The sequence below is a fragment of the Patiria miniata genome, unplaced genomic scaffold, assembly GCF_015706575.1.
Source record: "Patiria miniata isolate m_02_andy unplaced genomic scaffold, ASM1570657v1 HiC_scaffold_7, whole genome shotgun sequence".
Classification (NCBI taxonomy): domain Eukaryota; kingdom Metazoa; phylum Echinodermata; class Asteroidea; order Valvatida; family Asterinidae; genus Patiria; species Patiria miniata.
This window is the reverse complement of record NW_024037074.1, coordinates 9,613,287-9,627,043: the sequence shown is the minus strand read 5'-3', so window position 1 is coordinate 9,627,043 and position 13,757 is coordinate 9,613,287. Positions and strand designations below refer to the sequence as shown.

Here is a 13,757-nt window from a genome sequence, read left to right as displayed (position 1 = left end):
CGCCTCCCTGAAAAAATTCTGGATCCACCCTGCTAGCCCCCCCAAAATATTGGTTCTAGAACCGCGCCTGATGTACCCTTGGGATTAAGACGACATGCATTTTTGCCTGCCACTGCCTGATACAAGTCACACAGAGGGCGCTCTGCAGGCAAGGATCATTCCACAGGCACATTCCTGAGCAGGGCATGCCATTATTATTTGGTCTTCCATTCCCTGATCACTGGAGCCAGACACTACAAACAATACGCACACTATTTCTGGCTGCCCAAGGCCTTGGCCAGGAGGTAAATAAACACGGCTAGTCTTTCTCTGGGCTTTTCTGAAGTATTTACAAAGGAAACTGTGGTGGAAGATATTGGGTAAACATGGACAACTTGGGTGACCAGCAAAGTGTTCAACTAAACACTAATGACTCCATACAAGACAATTATCCCCTAGACATGTACTTGAAAAGACTCGGAGAATAGACTCTCTACTCAAACGTAACCACAAAAGTAACGCAGTTAAACAAAACAATAAATGCATCTGAATCTTATAATAGAAGTCTGGAAAGTCTAGGAGCTATAGTGATGGTTATTACAGTCAACCCTTGTTAAAAATACAAACTCTGTTAATACAAATTCTGGAAATAGAGAATATAAAACGTTGATCCTAACTGTTCATTTACAATGTATGTGCACAATGCACGGGACTGCTGCTCATCTTTATTAATACAAAATTCTGATATAACAAACGTTTGGCTATACAGTATAAATATTAACGAGTATAAATATTAACGAGAGACGACTGTATACACTGCATGTTGTACGATTTGTTTTTACCAAAATACCCTGTACATATTGTAATGTACCGTACTATCCAACTTTGTTGCAACTTTATTCTATTGTGGAATCAAATGCCTAATTTAGAAAAAATTAAAACTATGCGTTATTATCAATGTATGAAATATTGCATGTCATCTCTAGCGGGCGCCATTTTGAGGCAGTAGTGCAAAGAGTTAATATATGTAACAAGGAATTCTAAAAAAGTATAATATTACAAGCAGGTGTACATAACATGAAGGTGAACAGTAAACAGACTTGAAACTTGGCGAGGCAAACGCGTCCATCAGTTGATTCATCAAGGATTAAAAAGTACAAAGTCAAGAAAGTTCACAAGTCTGAGGATCAAGTTTTACATGATTTACAGGAGCATCACTGCACAGTCGGGTTGGAGGAATAATATTTCGTCTCACACCGGATCAGTTTTCATTTGATGAAGTAGGTATGGATTGGTGTGATTGATTGTGAGAGAGTTCTTGTGATTAGTGGAAGCGGAGGATGACCGAGGAGTGGCAAGAGGGGCACAAGGACTGGGTAAAGGGGTACTGTTGCAAGTGAGGGGATCATCTAGGGATGAAGATGATAGATTGGAAGGGCTTGTGACTGACAGGTGGGTTAAGAGGAGAAGGCTTGGCAGGTGTTAGTGTGAGAGAAACTATGCCAGGACAGGCTGTGAATTTGTAGTGCGTACAGGTTGAGGCATCCTTTTTATAGCTCCATGGTTGAGGTAAGAAATAAAGGAAAAAGACGTTTGGTGGGCTAACTTCATCTTTCTTCCCCCTCTCTCAAGCCTCCCCCCCCCCCCCCCCAAGGGCAGATCTAGCTTTCAGGAAGGAGGGGGTTGAGGCTCGGCACACCTTGCTAACGGGTCCGGGGACTTGGCCCCGGGAAAATTTTGAACCTACAATTTACCATTTAGTTAATTACCGTACTCTCACACAATATACTGATTTTCCTGCTCAAGGCTCGATCCTCTGTAAAGTCCATCACAGATCACCCACGAAACTCTTTTGGGTACTTTGGATTTTTTTTCTAACAGGAACTTGTTACTTTTGCTTGATCTACTCAGATAAGGAATGTGTGGATAAGTGATCTTGAGGCCAAAAAAGAAAAAAAGAAAAACAAAAGAAATTCCCTTTCCAATGTCCCCAGACCAATTAAAATCCAGAACCCAAGGCTTACTGAGTGGGTGTTCACCCATGAATTCAGCTTCTTTTTCTTATCAAAGACTGTAGGCAACTGTCTGTTTAAGTTCTTTTTTCTTCTACAGCCCGGCAAGTGTAGCCAGGAAAGTGGCACACTAGTCAAGCTATAAATCAACAAAAAACGAGGGGTTGGGGAACTTGCATGCTGAAAAAAATTACATTGCCTGTTTTTGCCTGTACTTTCTTAGTGGGCTACTTAATTTTGGCAAGGGTTATAGTCACAATGTAAACATACAGCTCTTGCTGAAAACAATGCACCACACCTCAAAAACTTAAAGACATAACATTTGTTTTATCATGGAGGATTAAGAACACATGCACCATGGTCCAAGTACTGTGTACCAGTATACTCCAAACTTTAGAATGTCAAAATATATTGAAATGTGTGCATCTATCGTTAGAATCCATAAATATGCCACCATTCCTACTGTAATGTAATGTAGCCCCCCCCCCCCCTCCCAACACACACAAAACCTAGCACGTTTGTTTTGTACTCTAACTTTTTTGCAACAACTCTTATTGGTTTTGTACATGTTTTCCAACTGAGGAGTCCTCGATTCGGTTTCTGACCTCGATTCACCAATGATGTTGCACGTGTGTGTCCTAGATTTACACCATAAACAAACGCCTCCGAAAAACAGTGGATGCCATTTTCTTGGAGAGTTTGGAACACTTAAACTTTGAAACTTCCCTATCTAAAAAAAGAAAATCGAACATTGGCAAACTCCCCCAAAATAAGTAGACTCTAGTGCCTCCAACAGTCCACAAATTATACAAGAGACTGACATCCGGCTAGGCTAGACACTATGACTTCCTGTGATATGAAGTGCCAAGTTTTGCACATGGGAGTACATGAAGTAAGTGGGGTTTCCCCCTTGGTTTTTCCTCCATGCACACAGCTGTAGTCAAGATGCGCTTCCCAGCCCAGCACCCCTGAGTGAGGTGTCCCTTGTCCTCGTCCCTCCTTTCTTTTTTAACTGCTGGACTCAATCATGTGCATCATCAATAGATCATGCTCAGGAACTCGAACGTGACTGCATTCAGGGACAAAATGGCTGGTTGGTTTTTCCCTGGTGCTCTACCTGGGTGGACGGGGCGGGGGATGGGACTAATCGCAAAAACCACCTTGATGTCACATCCTGTTCAAATCTTTATTTCTTAATACATGTTTTCTAATTATATCTTTGATTTCTGGGGTTTTTTTTCAGATTCATTCCAGTTATAGCCTGCATGATGATTGACGTGTCCAGGGTTATTCAATTAAGGTTTATAACCATTAGGGGAAATCCGGTAATGTGACCGGGCCTATATTGTGTTTTTTAAATCATATACATACAAAATAACATGTCCCTTGTGCATTTTCAAAACTGCCCATCACATTTTTCCCCACCCACCCACAAAAAAAGAGAGTTTATTTATATCGGTTGCATAAACTCTTGTTTCTTTGTTGGATTTTAGATTTCAGGATGTTACTTTGGAACTTTGATCTTAAAACTTTTTAGTTTTTAATCCAAGAGATGCCACTGTAACCATGGCAACCGGGGAGCATCACGATAGCTGTGGGCGAGGTCTCAAGATAATGAAGCCTTTCCCAGGCAGAAGCCCCACAGATATACTCCTCAGACCAGATGGGAGGAATTGAGTTCTTGTTGGTGTAAAAAGCTGCTGACAATCTGCAGCCCTGCTTGGCAGAATTACCGAAAGACCTTGTAGAGTCAACCATCTTTTAAACTAAAAATCTGAACTTCTCAGAATGTTTTACAGGAGTTAGGTTCAGTGTCCTGTTCACAGTTATCAGTTTCTGATGTAGTTTTCATCTGCTTGGATGATTTTGATAACAAACGAGCAATAATGTACAACCAATAAAACGAAGATGGAGACCTTGGAACACATGATTGGTTTACTACATATGGAACTTTGCAATTTTTGAGGAGAGAGTTTGCTTCAGCCTTCTGTTCAAAGTGATACTTTCCAGATGAGGCAGCCAGTTTTTCTTTCGCTTGGATGACTTTTGAACAAACAAGCAAAAGGTATGACCAATAACGTGAAGATGGAGACCTTGGTGCAAGCAACCAGTTTGAAACTCAAAATCAGTCCATCCTGCCATTTTTAAGGACAGCCGGGATCAGTGTCCTCCTCCAAGTTATTGCTTTCTAATGCAAGCCATTTCTGTCTGCTTGAATGATTTAGCAACAAACAAGCAAAAGCGTAGAACCAATTTGGAGACGAGGATTTGACAGAAAATGTGGAACAAGTTTCTAGATTATGTTCCCAGCCCTACCAGCCACGAACTCTGTGGGGTAACCATCACCAAATAAGAAAATGAATACTTTCACCCATTGGTCCCTATTCTGCCCCAAAGTGCCTTGCCTGTTACTCCTTGTACTGCCTGAAACTGCCCAGAGTAAATACAATGTAGTACAATGTAATACAAGTGCTAATGGCTTAAAGGGAATATACAACATTTGCAAACATCGACAAATAAAACTACCAAGTTTTTACGAAATACCTCACTAGGATGTTGGTTAATGACAGTGTAAAGCATCCTGTAAAATTATGGCACTTGGTGTGAAGTCATTTTCAAGAAAATGGTATTTTTGAACGTTTTTGTTTTTCTTGGCTTTTCCAGCATTTTCGAACACAAAACTTCAAACATGTCGGTGTAACAATATTTGATATATTATACCAACCCCTCAAATAGTTCATTTTTAAAAATAACAGCAACAGCCAATGATGTACATTCCCTTTAATAACAGTTCCTTCAATTAAACTTACAGGCGCATCACCCTGAAATGGGCGTAGTACTCCTTGAACTCCTCCAAGAATTCCTCATCGAACAAATCACCTGTAAGATTGACACAGGAGAACAAGTACACTTATATAAGAAAAGATGATGTACAATTTGATTGCACAACAGTCTCCGACAGGCAAGATAATTTTTTTTTTAGTTATGAAATTGAAAGAGGAAAGTTACAAAGTGAAAGGAGGATTTTGCTGTTGCCCAACACAGAGGGGACTCCTGGTATTGGTTTTTTTTAAACGTTTTGAAATTTCCTTTTTGAAGATTGCAGATATTCATAATTTTTTGGAGATCAGAGATATTTACATTGTTTTTTTATGAACTCACCGATTGTGGATGTGTTGGGATCCCAGGAACTTGCAACTTCTTCCAACTACATGCAAATGCAAAACAGAGAGAGAAAAACTTGACCAGTCTTATTCATCTGTATAAATTTGTGGACATCTTGTGAATAAACACGACATTTAGAAGAATTTTGCTTCTTCTTTCTTTTTTTCAAACATATGAAATTTTCAAAATATGCACAGCAAAAGTCCCAAAGGATTAGCTATTTTGTATACAAATACATTTCAATGGCAATGTATATAATATGCACTTCACCAATAAAACTCAGCCATAAAAAAAAAGAAAAGGAAATTTTCTACAGTTTACTGAAATCACTTCAAGCGAGCCACATTCTTTTCTCCTAAGGGAGACTTTACTATCAACTCATTGATTTTTAGGAATGCAAATTCAGGCAATTTAGAAATACAATTATAAACTGTGATGTCGTACATGTATGTTTAAAGCTAGAGTCCATCATTTGCAGCCATCCGAAAAGTAACTGGCATAATTATTGTTGAAAAACAAACTTGGTTGAAAGATAGTAAGGGAACTAAACTCCCTGTGAAATTATTCTTTCTGGGAAGCTGTCATTTTGAAGTAATCAACGAAAGAAGGCATTTCCAACGGTGATTCTTAAGAAGCACCGTAGGAAAATTTAAATCAGTAGTTCGTTTTGTTATTCAGCGCAGCGCGCACAAGTATTGGAACGATGCACACGCGCTCGTGGTTGTTATAATTCGTCGGATCAGTGCACGACGTCGCATATAGCTGCAATTTAAAACAATTCAAAACATGATTCAGTAACTTTTGATTTGAAATTGAGATCTTAGAATGCTGTTTTTCTCGAAATGTACAGCTGAAGCTTAGCTGAAACTTCATCAGGTTAGTTGTTCAGTATCCTTCATTAGATTTTGAACTCTTTTGTTGCTTCAAACGAACAAAATGCAAAAATTACAAATGATGGACTGTAGCTTTAAATACGCAAAATGTCCAACCGGATGTTTTTATTTACATGCACTGACCCTATGCACATAGTACAGCTCTATCTCTCGGCCATTCTTGTGAATGAAAGCATTACCACCAAGCCTTTCCTGTTCTTATTGGACTTGCACTTGAACCAATCTGTCCACAGTACTGATCAAGGGTACATTAAGACCAGCCGCAATATTTACCCACACGAGTCAGGTATCACTGCGTGCCTTGTCTATGACAGTGTCAATGAACTTGCTATAGTGTGCCTGTGTAACTCACAAAGAAACTTTCAAGCTGCGTCATTACTTACTCTTGAGGGGAAAATAGTACATTCAAAGGGTTTGTCAACATTAGTTTTTACATAGGAATGTAATGCTTTCATGACTGAGCTTTTCCCAACAGTACTCGCTGGGCTTCTCTTTGCTCAATCTCAGCGGGATCCAGGAGAAGATTGTGAGCTCTAATGTGACTCCTTGATGGAGAAAATAGAATGCTTTCTCTGTATGGCTTTTTTTTCGCCCTCTTTTACAATAGCCTTTGTATACCTAAAGGTATTTGGAAGTGACTCCGCTCTTCCAGAAGCTGCCATGTACATGTATGTTTTAAGTCAACACAAGTTGGCATATATAAACCTTAAACAAAAGAGATGATCTGGCAACTTATTGTCTTTGTTGATGACAACATTTCAAGCAAGGGGGAAGGTTAATTTAGTGACCGTCCCCAAAAGAGACCAAAACCAAATAAGCAAACATGTTAGCAGAGCCCAAGTGCAGTGCTCTGGAGGACAGAGGCTCAATTCCTTCCCCAGCCATTTTTTTTTTTTTTGTGGGGGAGGGGGGTTCGATTTTTTGTTGTTGAACCTTACAGGAAGAGACAACCACGTATGAATGCAAAGAAGCTAGCATCAAACCATCAACCTATTACATGCATTTTCCAAATTCATTTTCCCAATCGGTATGGTTTTCCAAATTGACCTCTCGCCGTTTGCGAGCTAACCACGCCCCTTAGACGACCCTATGGAACTTTGTACGTTGAGTTTAGTTTGTCTCAGACTTTGCGTGTTCCGCGTCCATTTGTATATCATGTGATTGGACAAAATTTCACAAGCTGCGTTGACGCGATTCTACCGTGATAGGTTAATTGCATTGAATTAAATTCTTCCAAAGATTAGAATTAAGTTAAATGTTTGAAACAAATGGGAGGGAATACACGCTAATGACTGACAGTTGCAGTCGTTCAAAATGACTCCGGTGTCCAGTCGATTGAAAAATAGTACATAAAGTTCACCTGTCTGGAACCTGTCTATTGTTGACTTGAGTCACTCTAAATAATTCTTGGTTCATTGCGACTCTGGAATCAAAAGCCAGTCTGAAACAGGTATTAGTGTAATGTAATGAAACAATACACACGCACGGATGGGTTCTCTGACGTTTCTGTTAGCAGTGGGTCAACCTTAGACCCACCCCTTTGGTTTACTGGAGGTTAACAGGTATCAAATTGGCACTTTGTTTACCTCACCTAGAGATTAAGATTTACAAGACCTCTTCAAATCATTTGTAAACTTCTCAGTTTTCAAAAAAAGGGGAGTCTGAGAACTTGCCACAGGACAGAAATATTTGGGGCTTGTCTGGTTTGTTCAATGTCCATTTCAATTTGGCTGTCTGGTTTTGATGGGTCCTATTGTGTCAAACAATTGACAAAAATTCTATGCTTGCACAAAACAGGTACATGTATTGGTAAAGGCCATTAGTCAGGTGTGAACTTCTGCACCATTTTTCGTTACCTGTATGGGTAACATTGACAACTGTTTAAAATGGGGGATACATGGAAAAGATATGTGGGATAGGTTCAAATATCAAATTGTTAAAATTCTGTTTAAAGTTGTTATGTTTGGGAATACATGTATTTCAAAAATCAAACGATATTTTGCTTATTTTGTCAGTATACAGACATTATGTGTTTTTGACTTTCTGGCTCTGAATACTTTTGTAAAAAAAAGTACTTAACGATTAATTACCGTACTTTATACACAGTTTCTGCACAAATTGTAAAGTACAGAGTGACAATAATGCCATTACCAATCACATAAATTGTACTTTAAACAACAAATAAATACAACTGGGCTGTACCTACAGGAAACTTATAAGATAATGTTTCTTCCTTTTCAAAATCTGGCTTTGGAAAAAAACAATTATGATATGGTTTATTTTCTTGTAAAATGTGTACATAGTTTCTCAATGCCGAGTTGCATGAAGCAAAATTATCTCCTTGTTAAATAAGAGACATACAAGTTGTCAGTGTTTGTTCTCAAACATGGCACAAATCATTGCCCTCTGGTGTAAATACTGCATAAAACCATCAGCGCCCGGGCAAGTCTCCAAGAATCGAGCACTAGGTCAACTCTGGTTCCAACAAGAGATTTCTAAAAATATTATATGGGTTCACCCTTTGCCTTTATAAAGAGATTTCTATAAAAAAAAAAAAATTGCTCCAGGGAAAATTTGACAGATAAATGTGATCCAGAGACCCTGGATGAATAACAATTCTACTGTAAGGCGAAGTAAAAAAAAAAAAAACCAAGTTCCTTTTTGGAGGCCGCCTGGATTTTTTTATTATTTTTTATTTTTGAAAAATGTAGTAGAAACTCACCGAAAAAGTCTACAAATTCATCGGAAAATAAATACCAATACCAATACAACTCTAAATGACACTGTAAATATGTTCAGTTCTCTTGTCCAACTTGTCTTTCATCTTTAAAAGTGTCTTTGAACAGTGGAACACCAACGGTTGCAGAAAATTTTGAAAAGGCGGTCATCTTGAAAAAAAAAAATAAAAAAATAAAAAGCCCTGCTTCCTCCCTTTTTTCAAAAACCCCGGACGAGAAACTTTTTTTTTTTTTACTCGGCCTAGTGGAGGCTGGTTTAAACTGATTCAGATTTTTCACCAGAGTTTAACAACTGATGAGATACATGTATGGTAGGTAAAAAAAAATGACAGAGAAGTAAAAATATTGAAGTCCCTTTGGAAGATAAAGATGAGGACTTCATGAGACAGATCTTCTAAGCTGAGGAGTTGAATGGTTGAGGTTGATTTGCAAAGGAATGCCGACCTCCCTCAAGGATCACTGTAACTGCACGGAAGCATGAGATTGGATGGGAGTACACATACTCCTGGGCTTTGAAAAGGAGTGCACATTTTGAGGGATAACTTGTACCGGTATTTTATAATTCTCCAAAACATCAGTTTGTGACTAATGTAAAAAATGAAGAAAGAATACACTAACAATCAAATTAGGTTTTGCCCTTCACCGACGTTTTTAAACACTGGATACTCAGTGTGTTACCTTCCGAGTGAAAGTTTGAAAAAAAAAATCACTCGGGTGGGACTCGAACCCACGACCTCCTGCTTTCTAGTGCACCACTCGACCACCGAGCTAACCACCAGTGGTCGAGTGGTAAGACATCTGCACTAGAGAGTAGAAGGTCGTGGGTTCGAGTCCCACCCAAGTGATTTTTTCCAACTTTCATACGGGAGGTAACACACTGAGTATACAGTGTTTAAAAACGTCGGTGAAGGGCAAAACCTAATTTGATTTATATCACCCCGACGCAAAATTCCATCTTATAATACATTAACAAGTTTGTTCCCCTGACACATATTCATTATTTAGTTATTTATTTTTTATTTATTTCCAGTTTGGAAAATGAAGGATGATGTCCTTCACTATATGAGGTTCCTTTCACATGCAGGTTTGATTTCCGTCATATTTTTCAATGTTTTCCACAAATTTACTGGAACATCACTGAGAACTGATACCTTTCATAAGGGAATAAATGTGTGCTCCGGAGGTTTTTATCACTGGGTTTAAGACCACTTAGAGCCTGGGTGCTGATAATTACCCGAGCCGGAGGCGAGGGTAATTATCAGCACCCATCAAAAGTTGGCTGCTATATCTTGCCTTTTTGGAAAATGAGAATTTTCAGCAAAAATAATCCTGCCGCCAACTGGTTAAAAGGTGAAAAAAAAAGTTATGCACATTTCCGGCCATGGAAAAAAAACTGGGGGGTGCAAGGGTACATACAGTATGTATGACAAATGTTCTCTGGAAAACGTCAAACAAGCCTAACACTCTCATGCATCAAGAGGTTGACCTGATGATTTGGATGAAAGATTGGACCCAGATTCCCTGGTATTACTTTTCGGTAAAGATATTTTTTTTCATTTCTTTTCTGCCTGTCTTCTCATTCTTGTCTGGCTTGCACTTGTGTGCAGCACGTTCAGCAATCATGGAAGTTATCAATCAAACTGCCTTTCTAACAAAACTTTTTGTCCAACTTTTCAGTGACAGAACCCTGAACTTTTGGATTTTGCTTTCATGATTACTGCCAAAAAAAATAATCATTTTTTTTGTCCGATATTTTTGGTTGGAATGCATTCTTTCATGTAACACCAAAACTGATTGATTGTCCATGACAAGCTTCAATGCTTGTCAATTTATGAAATGCATGCACTCTAGCTCACTGTAAAGTGTGAGATAAGTCAACGGGGTTCAACATGCGTGTCGATATTGGCGGATTAAGGCATTCCATTCGCGTGCTACCTTTCACAAAATGCTCAACTATTCTTCTTCTTTTTTGCCTCAGACAGCATTGTTAATAAAAGTTCAAAAGTTTACGGCACAGGTTCAGTTCAGTGAAGTTACAAGATTGTGGAATATTTTTTTATAAAGTCAGTGCAAGGGAAATGAATTACCAGATATGACTTTTGGCTGGAGTAAAAATGATATGTCTGCCAATATTCTCAATCAGTGGCAACAATATTTACTAATATGTTTGCAACATCTTGCTGCCTAAAAGTCACGGGGGTTCCAGGGTGCAAAACACAAAACCTGTTTGCATTGGTTTATGTGTCTATAATACAGCCTTCATTTTTTTTTCAATCCAATTTCAATGACATTTACAAAGCACAGTAAAAGCCATCATGAGAACAAAAAGTAGGTATATTAAGATGGAGGCATGATTTTAAAAAGCTGTTTTATATAGTTGTGTGCTGTTCTGAAATGCAAAACTGTAAAAAAAAAAAATTTCAAAGAATAAAAAAAAACCCAGACAAACCAATGAAACACAAACATGACACAAATTTGTGCACATCCCTAGTAAAACAAGTTGTGTGTACCAGTACATCACACACGGGGTGTACTGTCCACTGGGCTCTCTAAAGTGGTTAAAGTGCGCCCTCTCTTGTTCACACACAAAAAATACTAATAAAATATAATAATGTGTTGCTTATACATGTATGTTTATAGTGTGTTATACGGTACCTACTAATGTTTCTAAGCGCTTTACAACTATTATCCCTGTTCAACAGGAAAGAGACCATTTTTTTCTGCAGCAGCTCGAGATCAGCGCAATTTGGTCTCAACCTTTCAAGGCACCCATTTATACTCCTGGAAGGAGAGAGGCTATTGTAGTAAAGTGCCTTGCCCAAGAACACAAGCACCATTTTTCCCGTCAGGGTTCGAACCCACGTACCTCAGCCCGAGTCACACACTGCAAACATTGGACCAAAACCCCACAAAACCATATATAATTGATTAATCATATTAATAGTTAGGGATCCATGGTGGGATTCCAGACACCTCTTTTCCTCACTGTCTTACCTTTGTCAGAAAGGTGACGCTCACTGTCACCATTTGTTTCACATTAGAAAATATGCGAGTGTGATCAGATTTGGGCATCGATGGCGATTTTCTGGAGGATAAAAAAAGGACAAAACATTCCAATTTTTTTATTTCACATCAACCTCAAAACTCTGTTATCACCAATTAAATGAAAAAATATGTTGGTAAATCTCGCTCAACTTCTAGCCAAATGTATACTTTTGATATTCTGAATGCTCCCCCAACTTTGGTAAAATTTAGTTGTATTAATTAATAAGTGAGGTACCATACATGTTATTTCATACCAACTACCGTATCTATAGGCTTTTTTGTTAGTGTACTACCGATAAAGTTCTGCAACTTATATGAAACAGTGCTGAAGGGGTTTGGATGATTAAAATTGTCAACAGAGGGCGCAATTCACTTCTCCTGGACTAACTGTGCAGGTGCAGAACTCTTGTATACACATTTTCAGGGCCCGAGTTGAATTTGTTTTTTGAGGGGGGAGATGCCAAAAAACAAAGAGAAAACATTTTCATATACATGCACATGTACTGTACATGTTGTGGAAGAGAAAAGATACATTACACATTACATTACTGTCACTTTTCTTTGATCAGTATCTCCTAAAAAGTTTACAGTTTCCAGGATTTTATCCTCCATTAAAGCCAGAGTCCATCATTTGCAGCTATCAAAAAAAGTAACCGGCGTAATTATTGTTGAAAAACATACTGATTGAAAGATAGTAAGGGGACTAAACTCCCTTTGAAATTATCCTTTCTGGCAAGCTCTCATTTTGAAGAAATCAACGAAAGAAGGCATTTCCAACAGTGCTTCTTAAGAAGCACCGTAGGAAAATTTAAATTAGTTGTTCGTTTTGTTATTCGGCGCAGCGTGCGCTAGCATTGGAACGACGCACACGCGCGCGCGGTTGCTATAATTCGTCGGATCAGTGCGCAACATCGCGTAAAGCTGCAATTTAAAACAATTCGAAACATGATTTAGCAACTTTTGATTTTAAATTGAGATCCTAGAATGCTGTTTTTCTCGGAATATGAAGCTGAAGCTGAGCTGAAACTTCATCAAGTAAGTTGTTCAGTATCCTTCATTAGATTTTGAACACTTTTGTTGCTTCAAACGAACAAAATGTACTAATTACAAATGATGGACTATAGCTTTAAAGTCCTTGATCAGGAAATAAATTGAACAGATACCTCAAAGGCTCCTTGTAGGTTGTGAAGATGGACTGCAGTAAATTACAGTACGCTCTCTCTGTTGAGATGAACTCATTCAGAACAGCCAATCGCTTATCAGCATCTAGGTACAACAAAAGTTATCAAACTTTACAGCCAAACGCAATAAGGATAAAGCAATAAAGTAAACCATTACAAATCAGATCAAATTCTCCAAGAAATTGAGAAGTAAAAGGCTGGCATACACTGCCGACTGCGCTAAGTGGCCTGACATGTGCAAAGCCACAACGATAAGAACACTTTCAAAATGTGAAAAGTGGGTATTTAAAAACAAAATCTAAATTGTAGTTCCGGGATCTTGAATTCAATTAGGTTACATTGCGCGGCGGCATGAAATGAGAGTTGTAGAAACTACCGGTAGGCATACATGTATGTACCGGTAATATGGAGATTTTCAAACTGTGGTTTGGGGACCTTTTAGGGGCAAAAATAGTTGGTAAAAAATAGATGTTACACAAACGCATGCGTGTTCAAATTAAAGTATTTGTACGTTTTGAAAGAATTAATAAATTCTTTAACTGTGTTGGTAAAAACACAGATCAATACACAAATAAAAAATCAGAGGAGTCTGACATTTTAGTAATTGCAGAATCTTTCTAAAAGGTTGAGAACAGTAAGCCCTCCAACTTCTACCAGTACACAAAAAGAATATTCTTTATTTATAAATACTAATCAATTTCCCACAAATCGATCATCCTTTATCAATAATCAATGATTCATCAG

The 13,757-nt window shown here is 38.3% G+C and overlaps 1 protein-coding gene across 1 annotated transcript in view; it reads right to left on the bottom strand.

Annotated features, from left to right (window-relative positions):
* Window positions 1-13,757, bottom strand: part of LOC119744946 — a 33,690-nt gene that overhangs the window by 1,056 nt on the left and 18,877 nt on the right. Inside the window, exons 3-6 of the mRNA XM_038221169.1 lie at window positions 12,996-13,098; window positions 11,782-11,872; window positions 5,154-5,199; window positions 4,802-4,871 (exon numbers count right to left, since the gene is read on the bottom strand). Coding sequence (XP_038077097.1) covers window positions 4,802-4,871; window positions 5,154-5,199; window positions 11,782-11,872; window positions 12,996-13,098 — 310 coding nt within the window. The remainder of the gene's footprint in view (window positions 1-4,801; window positions 4,872-5,153; window positions 5,200-11,781; window positions 11,873-12,995; window positions 13,099-13,757) is intronic.